Source organism: Lathamus discolor, chromosome 8, assembly GCF_037157495.1.
Source record: "Lathamus discolor isolate bLatDis1 chromosome 8, bLatDis1.hap1, whole genome shotgun sequence".
NCBI classification, from domain to species: domain Eukaryota; kingdom Metazoa; phylum Chordata; class Aves; order Psittaciformes; family Psittacidae; genus Lathamus; species Lathamus discolor.
The window spans coordinates 3,407,972-3,424,751 of record NC_088891.1 but is presented as its reverse complement, the minus strand read 5'-3'; the positions used below and the strand labels follow the sequence as shown (position 1 = coordinate 3,424,751).

The window sequence follows — 16,780 nt, the reverse complement described above, 5'->3', positions numbered from 1 at the left end:
TCTTTAACTCCTTGCTTATTTGAACCTGCTCTGCTATCGTAAAGGTGATAGCAAAGAGCTTTGTGTCTACCCTTTGCAACTCCAAAACAACATGGAGCAAAGTAGCATTACTGCTGGCTGTTATTAATGCTCCTAGTTGGAATATGAGCTTCCATCCAGCAGTGTCTGCGTTAGATATTAGCATCAGAGAGAACCTGTAGGGCGATTTGTACACTCTTGCTGCCAGTTTTACCTTGTGCCTCGTGTGAGATCTGTTGCTGTTAGTCATTGCTGGCAGATGCTAATTTCAGTTCTAACTAAAGCATAAAGTAACAGGGGAGAGTTTCCCTGTGTCTTTGGTGGAGTTTGAGGTGGGATGTGCTCAGAAAACCCTGTAGATGGTGCTCGCTGCATCTCGTTTAGGGGAAAACCAAGGTCAGCTGGACAGAACATTGAGAAAATCCGGTACAGAATGTCTTCAGTTAGTTGTTTAATACCAAGTAATGTCTAAACCATATTTTAGCCAGGATACCTATACTTGTAACTTAATCTTTTGATCTGTACAGTTTCCTTTAAGGCTTCTTAGAATTGCTTTCTGTGCAAGAAGTTAGAGAAGATTAAACAGTTCTTGCTGAACAGTTCATGTCCTAGCTCTGAATATGCACAGCTTCACCCCAGTTGTTTTGTGGAGGAAAAAAGGGTCGGATTAATTTATTTTTTTATAGAGGAAAACTTTGGCATGCTATTTTTGGCCTGGTAAAGAAGCTTTAAAGGGAATTGGAGTTCCCCGGGCAGCTGTTAGCCAAAATGTCTCTTTGGAAACTTTGCTCTCACCTAGCTCTGTAGGGATTTAACTCAGTAAGTAATGAAAATCTGATTATTTTTGCAGAACAGGCAAAACCAAAATGGGGCATTCACTGATGAGGTGTGGAATAGCATGTCAGGGTTGACTCTAGAACATAGACATGGTGATTTAATCCCCAGTACCACTGCTGAGGTCAAGTACAGCCGCCTTAGCAATTGGAAAGTGATACTACCAAAATAAAGCAGTTCTCCTTTTGCCATGACAGGGAAAGTAGCAGAGGTATTCATAGACCAGCATCCACTACGGCTCAGTTTAAGATCGCTGAAGCCGAATTACTTGTAGAACTGCAAAACCTTTGGGCACCAGAAGGGTTCTGGTGTTGGATAGGGGTGATTTCATCTTGGATTTCAAATAAATGTTGGAGTGATATTTCTTAGGATGCTGGCGACTCGCTGTTAGATGCATCTGTTTCATGATCTGAAACCTCACTGCTCCCCCTGCTTCCTAGGAAACCTTTTTATTTCTGATATCTGCTGAATAAATTGCAAATAAACTCAAAGTGTAAGTGATTCATCACAGGAGTACTGGAGGCTTTTAAATCGTTGATTGCAAAATTCCTGGATAATTTGAAGGTTGAGTCTAGTCCTTTTGTTTATCCTAACTCCTGACAGCCTGATAGCTTCTGGGAAGCAATTTTTTCCCTTTCTTAAAAGCAGGAGGAGGGATAGGTCACCAGATTTATCCGAGGGTTGGAAACTGAATGACCTTAATGGATGATGCTTTGCCATTAGCCGCAAACCTGCCGACGTTTAGGAGCCAGGTCTCCTGCTTCAGCCTGTTTCAAGGTTGGTGGTCCAAAGGGTAAGGCCGAGGGAGGAGGTGAGTGGAAGCCTTCGAGCATTCCTGCAGCTGATGCTCCCCTTTGATATATGGGGGTGTGGGTTAGGTTTCAGGTTGCAGAAAGGACACTGCTGTCCACTGACCATAAACACAAGCTGGGGAAGTCAGAACTGACACTGAACTATAGCATAAAACTTACGTGAGTGGGGGATGCCAGGAACTGCTGTAGCTTTTCTGCTATCTAAACTTTCTTCATGTGTTTGGTGTGGTGGCTCATCAGTAATGATGATAAAGTGTTAGCACTGAGTGGTGGTTGTTGGGCCAAGGTTGTTTTCTGTTGATCGTGTTTAAGCACCCGTGTTTGAAAGCTCTCTGTCCTGCTCTTTATCCAGTGTGCTCTGCCAGCAGGCTACTCTTGAGAGCTCAGGGACTTGGGGAGTGCAGAGTTTGTTCCTCCAAGTCAGAATTAAGCTGCAGTGGGGGACAGTCTGGGGAAACTTGGAGAGCTTTTTGCTCTTTCAGGCTGTAGAGGTGACCATTTTATTGCTGTTAAACACACATTTCTCCCCAAAAGGAAGAGCCCTGTGGTCTGCTGTGTTTGATTCTGGCAAGCCCACATGCACCACAGGGATCAGATCCTGAGCCTGCTTTCATCCATCTATCTCCTGGGTTGGTCTGTAGAAGTCATTTGTGTTACTTCACCCTCAAAGTGATGAAACTAAGTTTGGGATTTGGCTGGCTGGCTGCAGAGGAGGAGGGGAGCAGAGGGAAGAGACATTTCTCTGCGAGTCTGCCGTGCAAGCCAAGAGCTCTGTGGGAAGGTCCAAGCTGATGCTCCCCACTGGCTGCCTTGGCCCCAGCTCGTGCCAAGCCCTTGCAGCAGACTAGACACAAAAGAAAACACAGAGTCTAAATTCATTGGTATGAAGAGCATGTGCCAGAGTATTCCACAGCTCTTCCTATTCTGCTTCTTTTTGATAACTGTCAATTTGCATCAAAACATGCATTATTAAGGTGGGCTTTTTGACCTTTTTATGCATGATTTTGGCTGCATAGCTCCTCAGTCCTGCACAGCTCTGCCTTTAATGCCTGGGATGCCCTGTGTCAGACCTGAGAACCTGTTCTGAAGCTTGCTAAATACTGTCAAAAGATTCCCCATGCCCTCGATGGGCTTGTAGGCAAGACAACATAGACCTAGAACTGGCTTCATACCCATAGGAGGGCATTGGGTAGGAAAGGGAAATCCACGCTTGAGTGTGTGCTTGAACTCCAGTTTTCATGGAGCAGCGCTGCCCACCTGTCTGTGCTCTTTCTCTGTGGAAATGTTGGTGTTGGAGGCTTGCCTGCACCCCAAAAATTTATTGCCAGTGTCGGGATGGAAACATAGAATGAATTTTGTGCAGCTGAGGTGCTTGATTCTGTTCTGAAAGTAGTGGGGGGTTGATAGGGCAACTTAATCAGCCACTTGGAGATAGATCGGTGTCTGCCTGACCCCTTTTGTGGCCATCTGTACCTTCAGCTAAGAGCAGTTTCATGCCCAGCAGTGTTGTGCTCACTGCTTCTGAATGTGGAGGGAAGCTTATCTTGTTCTTGTCTCTGCACTGTCCAGCCCTGCTTTACATTGCCTGGTTTCCTATGCTCCTCAAAGCGTGCTGTCCTAGCCCGCTTTTCTCCCCATCTTGTCCCACTCTGGGGGCCCTGCTGCTGCCTCATCCCTTGCCCAGACCTGCTGCTCTGCTTCTGAGCACTGTTTCTGGCTCCATATTTCAAGCTGGGCACGTATTCCTTGACTGCAGCACACCATGGCCAACCCCTGGACCTGGGGGATCACCAGCTACCCACCAAACCCCTCACCCATACTCAGGGTCATCCTTTCCTTGATAAAGCCATGACCTGTTCGTGAACAGAAAGGTTCTGCAGGTTATTCTTTGGTTGTGGCCAGGCATTTCAAACACAAAAGCAACACAGCATTGTCAAAGTTATAAAATGACTCTTTTTATTAACCTACCCTATCATTAAAGCATGGATTTTCTTGTCAAATACTGCAAGAAGCAAGAGAAAACTAGTTTTATCCATGTTGAGCCTACAAATCCTCATGGCTTCTCTGTGCTGTTGAGCATGTGAGTTCTTAGAAATGCAGCTGCCGGCAGTTTAGCTGGAATACAGTCATTCTAAAATAAGCTAGAAATAAATAAAATACTTACATTTCAAGTACAAAACCTCGCAGTTGAATTCAGTATGAGGAAATCAGTTTATTCCTTTCCATGTTACCAACTACTGTACAGGTACTTGGGCTGGCAGAGTCTGCAGATGCAGAACAGAAGGGTGTTTTATGTACATGACTTAATTGAATCATGTGTTTAGTCTTCCCTTTAGGCTATCATATGAAGCTGTTTAATGTCAGGCAGAAAGAAGATTTTCTATGGATGCATTTAATAAGACACAAACTCACTACAGCTACTGGCCCCCAATTTTTGCCTTTATGTCTTTCTGGTGGAGGAAAAAAGTGCACCTTCATTATGTCTCGAAAATAATGACACCTACCAGCTTTGGGTTCTGTTGTTAGCGGGTAGGTTTTACTTTCAAATTATACTTAATCAAGTGTGAACAACTTTACCGAGGCTCCTTTACAGCTCTAGTATCCAGAAGGACGTTGACCTCTCATCGGGATCCTGCTCTGTGGGATTCGGCGGCTTGCCGGCTGCCTTCGGTAAGCGGGGCTCTCCCCTGGCAGAACCAGTATGGACTGCTGGCCCGAGTTCCTCTGAGACTCGAAGATGCTTTGCTCTGCCGCACTCCTCTCCGAACAGGTAAAAGTCAACCCAACACCAACATCACTCTTCATGGTTCGGGAGGTGCCGTCAGATGAGCCATCGAAACACCTACCCAAGGCGATTTCCTTGGCGATCCTTGGGTCTTGGTCGGTGACGGTGTAGATGCCGTAGTTGTGTCCCAGTGGGTCGAGAGGAGCCAGCATGGTGTACTCGCTAGTGTCGTTGTTGGTAGCCATGGGGAGGTGGTTCACCAGGTACTCATGGAGCATGCTGTTGACGCTCTCTCTGCGGCAGCTGCCTTGAGGCACCACTTTGACCAGCGTGCGGTCCACACGGTCCTGGTCGAAGAGCATGCCACTGCACTTGAACTCCAGGCACGCTGCCGACACATCCCGCTGCTCCGAGCTCCGAATGCTGCGGACGTCCCTGATACCATAGAGCTTCCCAATGGTACGTGGGTGCGTCCCACCCATGTTCCGAGATCTTATGTTCACCTCTTGGGGTCCATTTATTTTTACTTTAATGTAGCAGGCCCTAAATTCCATAGGCTTGGGCCACCACGCCAGGTAGTCATCGGTCCAGCTCATGAGGTCGTCTTCGCTGAAGGGAACAGTGTTGTAGTCATACCTGTCTCCCTCTATCCTGTAAAACCTGAAGTGGGGAGCGTTGTGTGGAGCTTCCTCACATTCCTTTAGGTTTTCATAGGCATAAATAGGGCCGTTGTTCTCCTCTGGGGAATTAGGGCTTGGCTTGGCCATGTTAATGCTGAAGGCTGTTTTCTTAGTGTTGGAGTCTTCGTGGTCTGTTCTTCTGTAATTGAGCTTGTTGAGGTATGGCTGTGGGACACCAACAGCATTAGGGTTGAGTTTGGGAGCAGAGGGGACAGCTTCAAGCTCTTCACCCCCCATGCTCGCCAGGATATAAGCTGCATAGGCCTCGGGGTTCTGGTCATCACAGAAGGCAGGCACGCAGGCACCATTGGGACCAGTGACCACGCTGTCGAAACGGCCCCATGCTCTGGGGTTGGAGGAGAACCCTGGTTCTGGCTCTGTGTTTATGATAGAAATCACAACCCCTTGTATCTGCTCACTTTGCAGGAACCTCTCACTTCTGTAGGCTCGGACTTTGACATAGCACCGTCTGCTCTCTGGGACATCCAGGTTAAACAGTCGCCTTTCTTTGATCTCCATGTTCCCAACCAAAAACGTTCTCTGCTCCCTTCTGCGCCGTCTGCTTTTCTCCAGGTTGAAGTCCCCTTCTTCCTCCCATAATCCTGTCTCTGGGTTCAGGGACCAAAGCTTCATCTCTTGCAGGTGCTCTGGCATCTTCACCTGAGCAGCATCCAAATGAACCTTCACCTCCTCTGCATTAAGAGACTCGGTGCCCTTTTCATCAGTGAAGTCCACGGAAAACATGCCATAGGTGCGGAGTGGAAATACGTCTCCTTCCTCATCTACAAAGTTCAGGTCGCTTTGTGTCACAGGAGCTGTTGACATGTTTCTTGGGTCCAGAAATGTCACGCTGGCTTTCACTTTGCCTCTGTAGGCTTCTCCGTTTTTCCTATAAAATGCATTGGGAGGTATTTCTAATTCAGCAATCGGATCATCTTCTTCCATTTCTCCCAAAGAGATCACGTTGGTTTCAGTGGATTCCAGTGTAACGGGGGGTTTCTTTCTTAGCAGCTTGATCTCATGAAACACAGCACCTCCATTTTCCTTGAAGGGTAGAACCTTTGTTGTGTTCACAAACTTCTGCAGCCGATCAACAAAAGTTAGAACCAGCCTCTCCATGTCTGCTGGGACATGGACAGAGAAGGTTCCCTTGTAGCCGGTCATGCTCACTCTCTTGTTGCCCATGTAGATGTGGCCAAACCTCAGTGGCTCTCCATTATCTGCTGCTGTGGCTCTGCCTCGAACTGTTATTTTGGTCTCAGTGCATTTTTTGCAGCCACATTCTACAACAACTTTAGTGGGGAGCGTGTACCCATCACAGGAGATGTCTCTGGTTTCCATCTTGGACACTCCACAGCAATAGGCAACGTTGTCCTTACACCGGAGCCCCTTATCCAGCTTCCCAGCACAGGTCTTTGCTGGGCACTTGCCAACATCATAGTAGAAGGTATTTGTTGCTTTTTGGAAGCAGTCGTGAGGAAGTCGGATGAGGTGGCTTTGGGGCTGAGAGTCGCAGGCTGCCTCTTGTCTCCCTGTTGAATAGGATTTCTTAATGAGCAGCACGAAAGAATTGTGGTCATTGCTTTGTGGTCTGAAACCCTCAGAGTTAAATGTTTCCAATAATATTGAGGGTTTCGGAGCCACAAACCAGATGTTTTTTGCAGCATTTTGGTTAGGTGGGTTCATCTGGCCTCCATTTTGGTATAGCAGGTGCTCAGCTTTCACTTTAGGTACCTGATTAAGAGCAGTGCTGTTTGCATCCAGCTCCTGCTTACCCACTACTGCCATTCAATCCACCCTCTGCTGTTTTGCAGCTGCCTGGTTTTTTGGCTAGGGAGAAACTAAATGCGTCCCAAGGTTTAGGAAAAAGCCCCTAAGCAAACAAATATTCACATCAGGCAGCAAATACAGTGAGAAATCTGCTGAAACCAGCAGATTGAGCTTGGCAGGTCACCTGCAATGCAGAGCGCCAGTTTGTAGAGAGCATCTGGTTCCCAACCAGCTCACGCAAGCTTATCTACTAACGGATGCATGAGTTTAGCCCCAGATATTTTTCTTGGGACTTTTCTTTCCCACGTGTACCACAATTCCTGGTTTCTGCTCCCCAGCTGCTTGGAGAGCATCACGCCTGTTTTATCTTACCTATGACAGCAAGCTTGGCAGGCTGGGACTTCGCTGACCCCCCGGCACTGCTGGCCTTGCAGAAATACTCTCCTGAATGGTGCCTGTTCAGGTTCTTCAGAATCAGGTTGTTTTTGTATTTGTATAAAGAGGGATCCAGCAGGGAGCCGTTGTGGTACCTGCCAGGAACAGGCAGGCAGTTAAGGGGACAGAGCCATGGCTTTAATCCTGCTGTGTGGATTTTGCCAGGCCTCTTGCCTCAATTTCCCTATTTATAATCTGGCAAGGTGGCATCACCTAAAAGTTATTCCCCTTCCCCTGGCGGTGCTGAGATGTGGCTGCTGGGCAGTTGGCAGACAGGAGAACTGCCAGTCCTGCCTACTGAGGGTTTTCCAACTCTTATTTGTGTGTTTTAGCAGTGAGTCCCTCAGCAGATGACATTGCAGCGCCTCTGAGATACGCCAGCTCTGCACATCTCGAGGACACCATCATTTGCAGCAATTTGTTCTCATCATATTTAGCTGTTTTATAGCTAGAACCCCACCTTTCTGGGGATGGTAAGGAGATACAAATTGAATCCATGGGACAGATAGGACTTCTGCCCGATCAGACTGGAGTTTCTTACCAGAGGTAGCGGTCAGGGGCCGGGCTCCCAAGGGCATCACAACAGAGTGACACACTCTGTCCCACTCTCCTAGCTTTGTCCTCAGGGCTTCTGAAAACATAGGGTTTGCCTGCAAGGGAGGAAAAGGCCATCTCATTACTCTTCCCCTCCTAAAACTGGAGTTTATCTCTTACTGCTGTGTAAAACCTCATTGTGGCTACCTGATCGCTGCAGCTGCACTTGGATCGCCAGGTTTCTTCTGTTGCTCTCGGGCACGGTGACAGTCGCTGTTGCATATTTGGCTTTCTTTATTTTAAGGGTGTTTTTGCCATCGGGACAGATCCCCGGGATCCTAAACATGCCCCTGTCATCGGCTGTTGTCAACAGCTTAAGTTTCTTGGCTTGCAGGTAGACTCGGGCATCGGCAGCAGGCGACCCATCCTCAAGAGAGACCTTCCCATGAAGGGTCGCATCCTCGCACATGCAGGCATCGCAGTCAGCATTGACACGGCCCATGGGGCAGGTGATGTTGCAGGCTGGAGGAGAAGCAGGCAGGTCAGAAAGTGGCCCCAAGTGCTCATAACACTCATGGCATGTTCTCATGTCTGCTTTTAATTTAGATGCAATAAGGCAGATACTGCATAAAGAATAAATTGGATCCAAAACATATTTTTACTGATTATCAACAGCTGTGCCTTAGAAACACTGGGACGATGTGATCCTGAACCTGACAATTAGTAGAAAGCAGACACGTGGATATAATTACAGCTAGGAACTGTATTTACCTTCCCCAAAGGGCTGGATTTCAGGAAAATCTGAATCCAGATCAGCATGTGAGCTCTTAGCTTAACCCTGGCGAAATTACAAATCCAAATACCTTAAACTTGACAGGTTTCAGTTACCAACTCATGCCCAAAAGTCATGATTTTGGTCTGTTTTAAAGGCTGTTTCCCCTTATTCCATGATATCCTGGCTTGGGCAGGACTAACACAGGTAAATTGCCAAATGAGCATTATCCAATGGCTTTAACAAATGTTCTCCCAAACAGTGATTCCAAAACATCCTCGTTACCTATAGTGATTAATCCCAAATAATAATTTATCTTTTCTCATAGGCTATTTTAAGAATTACTTGTTTAAAGGGGGATTATAAGAATAATATGATGAATTACAAGCCCCTTATGCAGGAGCTGTAGCAACTCAATATTCCCAACTCTTCCCCTTCCTGGAGATGACATGGATGCAGCTGCCACTTGGAGGGCTGCTGTTATAACAAGCTTAATGAGATTTTTCCTGCATTCCTGGGATCTTTATGGGTCTCTGATGATTCCCCATATCTGTATCCCCCCCCTTATCTTGCCATTTGGCTATAAACTCCCTGTGTTCCGCTCCAGCCCTGCTCAGGAAGGCACCAGCATCGCAAAATTCTCTCAAGGGAAAGAATGACGGTAAAATGAGAGCGAAGGGAATGCAACGCCTACGTGGTGGTGGGATCAGGACATCACCCCTGCCCATGAGTGAGGTTATAGGAGCACCTGAGCAAACATGTCCAATGCAGAGCCGCCCTTCCTCAGTTGCTTCATTACAGTGCACGCCCCAGCGGCGCTCAGCTAGGCAGGATCTGGTACGCTTCTGCACACCGGTTTGGCCACACTTTGCTGAGCACTCGCTCCATTTTGACCATGGAGACAAAAACCTTTTTGAATCTGGCACCAGTGGACCTTAAATGATATCAGTGGTGTGTTAGAGATGCACATTAGACATAGAGCTGCCTGAAAATGAGTAGTTGTTTTCTTAGCAGCTTCAATATAGCTCAGACTATGCATTTGGATATTACGCAGCACATGGATTAAACAAACTTAAAGCATGATCAGGGAGCTGGGAAATAAAGCATGAGGAGGCGTCTGAAAGCTTCTGACTTAATTCCCTGCAGGCTACTGAATTCAGGCTGATTAAGATAAACTGGAGGGGAGCAAAGTGCAGGCAGCTCATGCTTAGTGTTGAATAACTTTGGCTTAAAGGAAATCAAACGCACATTGTCATTTAAATGCTGTCTGAGGGGCCATGCTCGCCTGTGTTTCAAATGTGGTTAAATAAAAACAAACCAAAGCAAGGAAAAGAGGAAAATTGCTTGTATGTTGAATGTCTTTAACCATACTTCAACATATGTTCCCTGTAGGGGAAGTGTGTGTCCTATTGTGAGCACTTTTACTGTGTGCAAAACGGAAGCCTAAGATGCTACCGAGCAGGCTGAGCATGTAGGGGACAGCTGATCTGTAAAACACAAAAGAGTCTGTAAAACATACTGAGGGTTTAATATGGGGTTAGATTTTAAAAGGAATTTCTTTCACCGGCTGTAGATGGTATTAATTTAGATGGTATGATATAGATGGAATTAAGTGACTTTGAATGGATGAGATCCACTCCAAGTCTGTGGTTTGGGTTTGTTTGTAAATGACAGTGTTCTAATAATGTTTATAAGGATTTGCTCATGACTAAAGTTTCTAAAAACGAGGTTTCTTGAAGATAAGTGCTGTGTCATTTCCCACACCTACTGTTCCACCCCATTCGTAATGAACCAGGTTGGGTTCTTTCCTAGAAAGGCCGAAAATGAACCCCTGGCTTACAAAAGCAGGTGGCTGGGAAAGACTATTCAAATGGGAGCAGCCAGGGAGCGTCATGTCTGGGTTGGAGTGAGCTCTTGGCTTAGATGGGCAAGATTTTAATCTGTTGGCATCTCCGGTTCAGCATCCTGAGTGGTGCATCCATAGACCTTACTCAGCAGTTTGCGGGATGCTGGAGGAGGTGGGCTTGGGGATGTGGTAGCACATGGATAAGTGTCTGTATTTCCCCGAGCAGAAATCTAACATGCAAGAGATTAAAGTGGGGTCTCAGTAAGATCCTGAGCTTGTTTGGGATCACTGCAGGCCTGGTGATGATGAGAAAGGAGGGGTGTCTTGCAGGAGGAAAATAGCATCATAAGGCTTTGGGTAGGACCTTGCCAGCAGACAAAGCAGAAAGCAGAGGACGGGGAGAAGCCAAGGGCCCGAGCACTGGTGGGGACATGGGAAGGGACCCGCGGCACTGGGCAGCAGCACATACTGCGTCTGGTGTAGGTGAAGATCGGGTCTGCCCGGCGAGAGCTGCTCCTCGTACCTGCAGGCAGAGGATGCATGGGGTGGTTCGAGCAGGGTTTGCCAGTTCCCTGGCTGAGCACCAGTCCCTGCACCGAGCCTGGCTGCTCAACCCACCCAGGACCCCCTCTCCTGGGGCAAAACCTGAGTTTACAGCTCCCTGCCGCCAAGGGCAGGAGCTTTAGTTTCCAATTGCATTGGTCAGCGTCTCAGTATTTTGCTTTATTTCTCCCTAGAGAAGCAGGAGTCAGCCCCTGCTCTGCAAGCTTCAGCATCACTGCCTCGTGCCATCTGCTTTGAGGGGAAAACAATCTTCCTGGAAGTTTTCTTCAACAGACCAAGTGGAGAAAACCTCTCTCTGAGTGTCCATGTTTTTGTGCTATGATTCTCCCCAGCAGGTAAGAGAGCTGCTGGGAATGGGACGGAAAGCTGGGAAAGTCCCTTAATCCCTCAGCTATGGTGTCAGCACGCCCAGCCCTTCCAGTGCCTGCTGGAATCTAAATCCTGAGCCCAGGGCAGTAAAGCTTAAAGGGTTGCGATGTCTCCTTGGGGTTAAGGAGCAGGCTGGGCTCTCCAGGTAGTTAATACCCCACAGGCTTTCATTCTATATAGTGTCACCAACTGCGTGGGGACAGGCTGGGCAGGGGAAGGGCAAGTCAGAGCATGTTCTTGCCCATCCCTGGGCTCTCCTCGCCCTCCCAGCCCGCGCATGCTTCCCGCGGGAGCCGGGGCTGTGGTCATGCACTTGACCTTCACTTTTCCAGGAGAGGAGCCAACAGCGTGTGTCAGCGATAGCTAGAACCCTACAGGAGGTCGCGGATGATTAACATTTATTGCATTACTTAAATGTCCTCATCTACTCAAATAATAGTGTTTGGTTGTAAACTGAGGCTGAAAAAAGCCCTAATACATGTGCAAACACCCCTTGTCCTGGCGAGGGAAAGCCACCCAAGCTGGGAACAACTTACTCTCCAAGCTGAGCATTACCAGCGGGCTGAAGGTTTTCTGTCCTATCTGGATCCTGCTGAGGGCTGGTTTCAGAAGCCTTTGACCTAAGGGTTAATGAATGAGAGATTAAATTAGCTTAATAATGAATTAATTAGATTCAAGGGATTGGGCATGCTTAAAATCAGCTTTTCAGCTTTCCCTTTGGGTTGTGGCTGGTGAGAGCCACAGGTTAGAGCTCCTGTGGGATGCAGGGCAGGAGATGCCAAATGAAGGGTGTGATGGAGATGTCCCACAGCATCGCTGCACCTCAGGTATGATGCATATTTGCCATTTCCCTTAGCACCCAAGGAAAGCTTTTTTGTGTTTTCTGTGGTGGAGCAGCTCAGATCAAACCATCTTCCTTTTTTTTGGAGATCTAAAATATATCCTGCCTCTCCCTGTGTGGGGAGAAATGAACCCAAAGTGGATGAGGCTGGTTGTTGCTATGGGACATAGACTGGTATCTGCACTTGCTGGCCGCCTGTGTGCCCAAGGGGAGCTGGTGGTTGTGGCTGGTGGACCTGTCCCACTTTAACTGGGGAGCTAAGCCTGAAGCTGACCAGCACTGGCTCTGAACTCCTGGGGGCTCAGCAAGGGCTTCTGGGCACCTCCCCAGCCACAGATTGACTCTCCCTGTTTTAAACCAGGTGTCTGGCCAGAGCACTTCAGGGCAAAATTCCTCTATAGCCCTGAAGAACAAACTCAAAGAGCCTATAAACATGAGACCACCGACGCAGAGGGGCAGGTTGCTTGCCACTCAGCACTATGGTATGTGCAACCCTGCAGAGCCAGCAGACAGATTCTGCTGCTCCTGAGCATCTTCTCCTGGAGAAGAGCCACGGTGATGCTTCCCAAGGGCTTAGCTTGGAGGCTGGGTTTGTTTCATGCTCGGGTGATGGATAAGGCACTGGCCGGGGTGGGTCTGCTCAGAGCAGAGGGGAGCTGGGGTGCAGACTCAGCCAGGGATGGTCCCAGCACAGGGGCTTAGCCATGGTTAACCAGGGGCTGCCTGCCTCTCAGACAGGCTTTGCCCATGCTCTGCGGGCTGGGTGGGTGCCAGCCCTCATCTGGAAGTCCTTTGGCCAGGCAAACACTGCAGTGACCCAGAGCAGCAGCCGGCATTGATGTCGGGCCCGTGTCTGCTGGCTCAGCAGCCGCCAACAGACATGCCTTCACACTGGTGTGCCCGCGGGCAGGGGACAGCGCAGAGACGGGAATAGAAAGGAGTAACCTTCACCTAGAACGGATGTGGCTCCCAGGACGAGGAGGAGGATCCATTCCTTCACAGTGACCATCGTCTCCAGAGGTGACTGGGGCTCCTTGGAGTACCCTCAGTTGTCCCAGCCCTGCAGAGACAAACCTAGCTGTGTCGAGGCTCACCCAGGGTCCTGCTGCTTTCAGGGAGCTTCTCCAAGGCTGAACCAGCCCAAAACTGAAGCTGCTTATTCCCCTTCCAACCCATCCACAGCAGCTTCCAAAGGGGGGAGCAGCAGGGGCTCCTCATCTGTACTGGCATCTCTTCTGCTTCTCACTGTCACATCTGAGCCCAAATCTATTCTGCAGAGCGCTGCTTTGTAATGACATCTCCTTAAAGTGCCTTTTAACAGTTTAAATACTTCTGCAGGGATGCTCTTGCAGCCCACGTGGCTCCACGGGTCCCCTGCTCTGCCCCCGACATGAACAGAGACATCATGCCTCCATCCCTCTGCCTGCACACTGGGCTCAGTGTGAGGACAGAATTGTATCCCAGTATGTCCCAGGAGCGTGGGGAGGGGGAAGGCTCCCAAGTGCCGCTGAAAGTGGAAAATCCCATGCCCAAGCCAAGTCTTTCCTGCAAATGTGAGCAAGGAGCTTTTCTGCACACAGAGTTGAGGGACTGAGCCTTTGTGTTGCTCTCCCCCAGCTCAGCCACTTCAGATTTTGCTATAAGCGAGTCCCTTAGCCCTGCGACACCAAGCATTTGGGTATTTAATTCCTGAAGGTACCCACAGAGCTGGTGTTATCCAGATGCTTTATTTTGTGCACCCAAAATTAATGAGCCTGGCACGGGGAAATGTTGCTTCAGCCTTTCAGTGCCTCAGTTTCCCCATAAAACAAGGCTGACAAAGAGCAGCCGGCAGCGAGAACACCCCGTCATTAGTAAGCAGTTTTAACCTTCCCCAGCGACACCAGGGAATGCGGGACTAGGAAATACTTTGATTATGGCTCAGCAAATCCCAGTCAAGCAAAAATAACAAGCAACACATGAGCCGTGTTTTGTGGGCTTACGGCGGGGTTGTGAACTCGCAGCCAGACAATAACCAGGAAAAACTAATCCAGGCTGAAAGCCTGTTTCCCACTCGGCAGCTATTTTGGGAGCTGACTGTGACTTGTTCAGTGCTGGGTTTGGGACGGGATACATCCCTCTGGCCCGGGGACATGTGATGCTGGGAAAGGGGGGGTTCCAGCAGCCGGATCCTGGTGGCAGGGAGCATTCAGTATTGTATCCCCTTTCTGGCAGGGAAGCCGGTGTGGGACAGAGCCACATGAAATCAAACAGCCCCTTGTGAGCAAAGCACTGTTGTACCCCTCCCAACATCCCACTCCGGCATCCCCATTAACCCTGCCCCAAACCCATTAGCTGGGATGGGGAAGGGAGAAGCAGGACATGGGGAACCCCATCCCACATCAAGGTTTCCCAGCCCGCAGCCTCTGCACCTTCATCTGCCCATCAGTTAATACCCACCTCACCCTCAATCACAGCTGCTCTTAATTACACAGCCTTAATAACGCAGCAATATTACATAACCACGAGCTGCCACGAAGGGGAAAAACTGAGCAGAGTTGGGGTTTATTTGCTCTTAGTACAAAACCCACAAAACCCCCGTTAAGGGGCGTCTCATCCTCTCCCCACGGAGCCACAAACTGAGCTGCGGTCCCTGGAGCGAGGCGAGGCTTTGACCGCTGTGGGATAAGGGATTTGCAGCCTGTTGGGAAGGAGAAGAGAGAGTTGCTGCTTACCAAGCCCTGCCGTGCACCGCCGCCGAGCCGGGCTGCGCTCGAGCCTCCCGCAGCCGAGGCAGCGAGGCGCTTATATAGCCCGGCGTGTAGCTTAGGGGATGGCAGCGAGCCACCGGCCGCCGAGCGCAAACAGATCGGCCCAGAGAGGAAACCACAGGCTGAATAATCCCTTAACGAGGTGATGGTAAACACAAACCCTGGGTGAAACTGCAGCTCCGGGGGCTGGCGGCGATGCCACGGTGTGGCAGGGTGCTGCGGTGCGGGTACTGCGTCCCAGTGTGGGTACCACATCCCGGTGTGGGTACCGCATCCCTGTACAAGAGCATCGCTGTTAGGGGTTCACCCTGGGGCTGGATCCAAAATAGATGCTGCTAAGCCTTGAAGATGAAAATACAGAGTACAGCATGTAGTGTAAAGAGTTTTGGGGATGCCTTTTTGGCTCCTGCTTGGGCTGGGATAAATGTTTGGGCCAAAACCCCCACCCCATGGAGTTCCCACATTTCACAGGGCTCAGCAGGACACCATTCCCTGTGCTGCTTGTGCTGCCTGCTCGCCTTTGCCTCTGTGCTGGCTCTGGCAGGGGTCAAATGAGGATGCTGGGGCATGCAAGGATGTGGGACAAAGCCAGATGCATTGGTCTGGACACGTGGGGTATCACAGAGAGGCAGAGGCAGGTCCATCCTTGCGCATAAATGTGACAGCATCCCACCTGAGCCATAGGGAGATGTATCAACAAACCCTAACGAGAGCTCCCCACCTGCCCCAGGCTCGCTTCAGCCCCCCCAGGTCCTTTCTCCCTCTGTAGCCACATTTCTCCCATGTACTCGTGGCAGATAGTCCTTGCTCAGGGCTCCTGGGTGCTGCACAAAGCGTATGGCCATGTGTGAGTGAATACCACCGTGCACGCAGCCCTGGGCACCGTGGGGCCGTGCTGTCTGTTTGTGCAGGAGCCTGGTGTGGCAGCCTGTGCTTTACATGGTAGGAGCTGTTCCCGAAGGCTGGGGACAGGCCTTGGGGCAGCCAGTGGTGTACTATGGGATGTGCCAGCGGAGGCTTGGGCTGCCTCTTAGTAATCCTTGCCGGCCCCGCTGCCAGAGGGAGCGGTGCGAGAGGAACACAGATCGAGGTGTCACATAAAAAATGATTGGTGGTGCCCGCACCAGCTCCTGTTGGTGTTTACAAGGGACAAGGAGAACACAGCGGGGATGTGCCAAGAGATGGCAGGCTGTTTATCCGGTGGGCAAGGAGCGCCCGGTGAGCCAGAGCTCCGCCAGGACCTGCGGGATCAACATGGAGCTCACTCCATTTCCCCCCTGCGATGAGGATGGGATGTGGGAAAGGTGCTGAGACAGGGAGTAAGGAATTCATCTTTCCCCGATGGCACCTACCTCCTGCCATGTCCAACCCGTCCCTAGCACAACACCAATAGTCCTGCTGGTGCTGGCATCAGTTTCCATGGGTCACAGTGCGGGGTAAGGAAAGGTGCTGCTCTGCCAAAGGAAAGCTGTTATTCTGTATGTCATGGAACCCAGGTGATAGCTCCAGCCCAGCGCAGCTGCAGGCGTTTCTGGATGGGATTTTGCATCCTTCTTAGCACAGGTGCCTCCTCCTTAGCATGGATGTCTCCTCTCCAGCATGGCTCCTGCGAGACAAGCTCCGGAGACACGTGTGTGGCTTCAGGAGCAGGTCTGGGACACGTGAGTTCATGCAAAACCCAAGTCTCTACAAGAGTCTGGTTGCGCAACCTCTCTTGGCCTGGCCATCGCTCGCTGCGCCTCTGGCACGTGGCTGACGCTGCATGGAGCAGCACGAGCAGAGCCCCAGATGTTTCCAGCGCTGAGCACCACCGGCCGCACCGCAGCTCCG

The 16,780-nt window shown here is 49.9% G+C and overlaps 1 protein-coding gene across 3 annotated transcripts; it reads right to left on the bottom strand.

Annotated features, from left to right (window-relative positions):
* Window positions 1-3,594: 3,594 nt before the first annotated feature.
* Window positions 3,595-16,350, bottom strand: CILP (cartilage intermediate layer protein). 3 transcript variants are annotated; one of them, XM_065688635.1, is made up of 9 exons: window positions 16,303-16,350; window positions 13,152-13,260; window positions 11,896-11,979; window positions 10,896-10,949; window positions 9,329-9,514; window positions 8,016-8,330; window positions 7,816-7,924; window positions 7,212-7,369; window positions 3,595-6,601 (listed from the first exon to the last, which is right to left on the bottom strand). In XM_065688635.1, the coding sequence occupies exons 2-9, from the start codon at window positions 13,207-13,209 to the stop codon at window positions 4,260-4,262; spliced, it is 3,306 nt and encodes a 1,101-aa protein (XP_065544707.1). In that variant the 5' UTR covers window positions 13,210-13,260; window positions 16,303-16,350; the 3' UTR covers window positions 3,595-4,259. The 3 variants fall into 3 exon arrangements, with proteins under 3 accessions (XP_065544707.1, XP_065544706.1, XP_065544708.1); XM_065688634.1 differs by lacking the exon at window positions 16,303-16,350 and adding an exon at window positions 14,915-15,043; XM_065688636.1 differs by lacking the exon at window positions 16,303-16,350 and having other exon boundaries at window positions 13,152-13,277.
* Window positions 16,351-16,780: the final 430 nt, after the last annotated feature.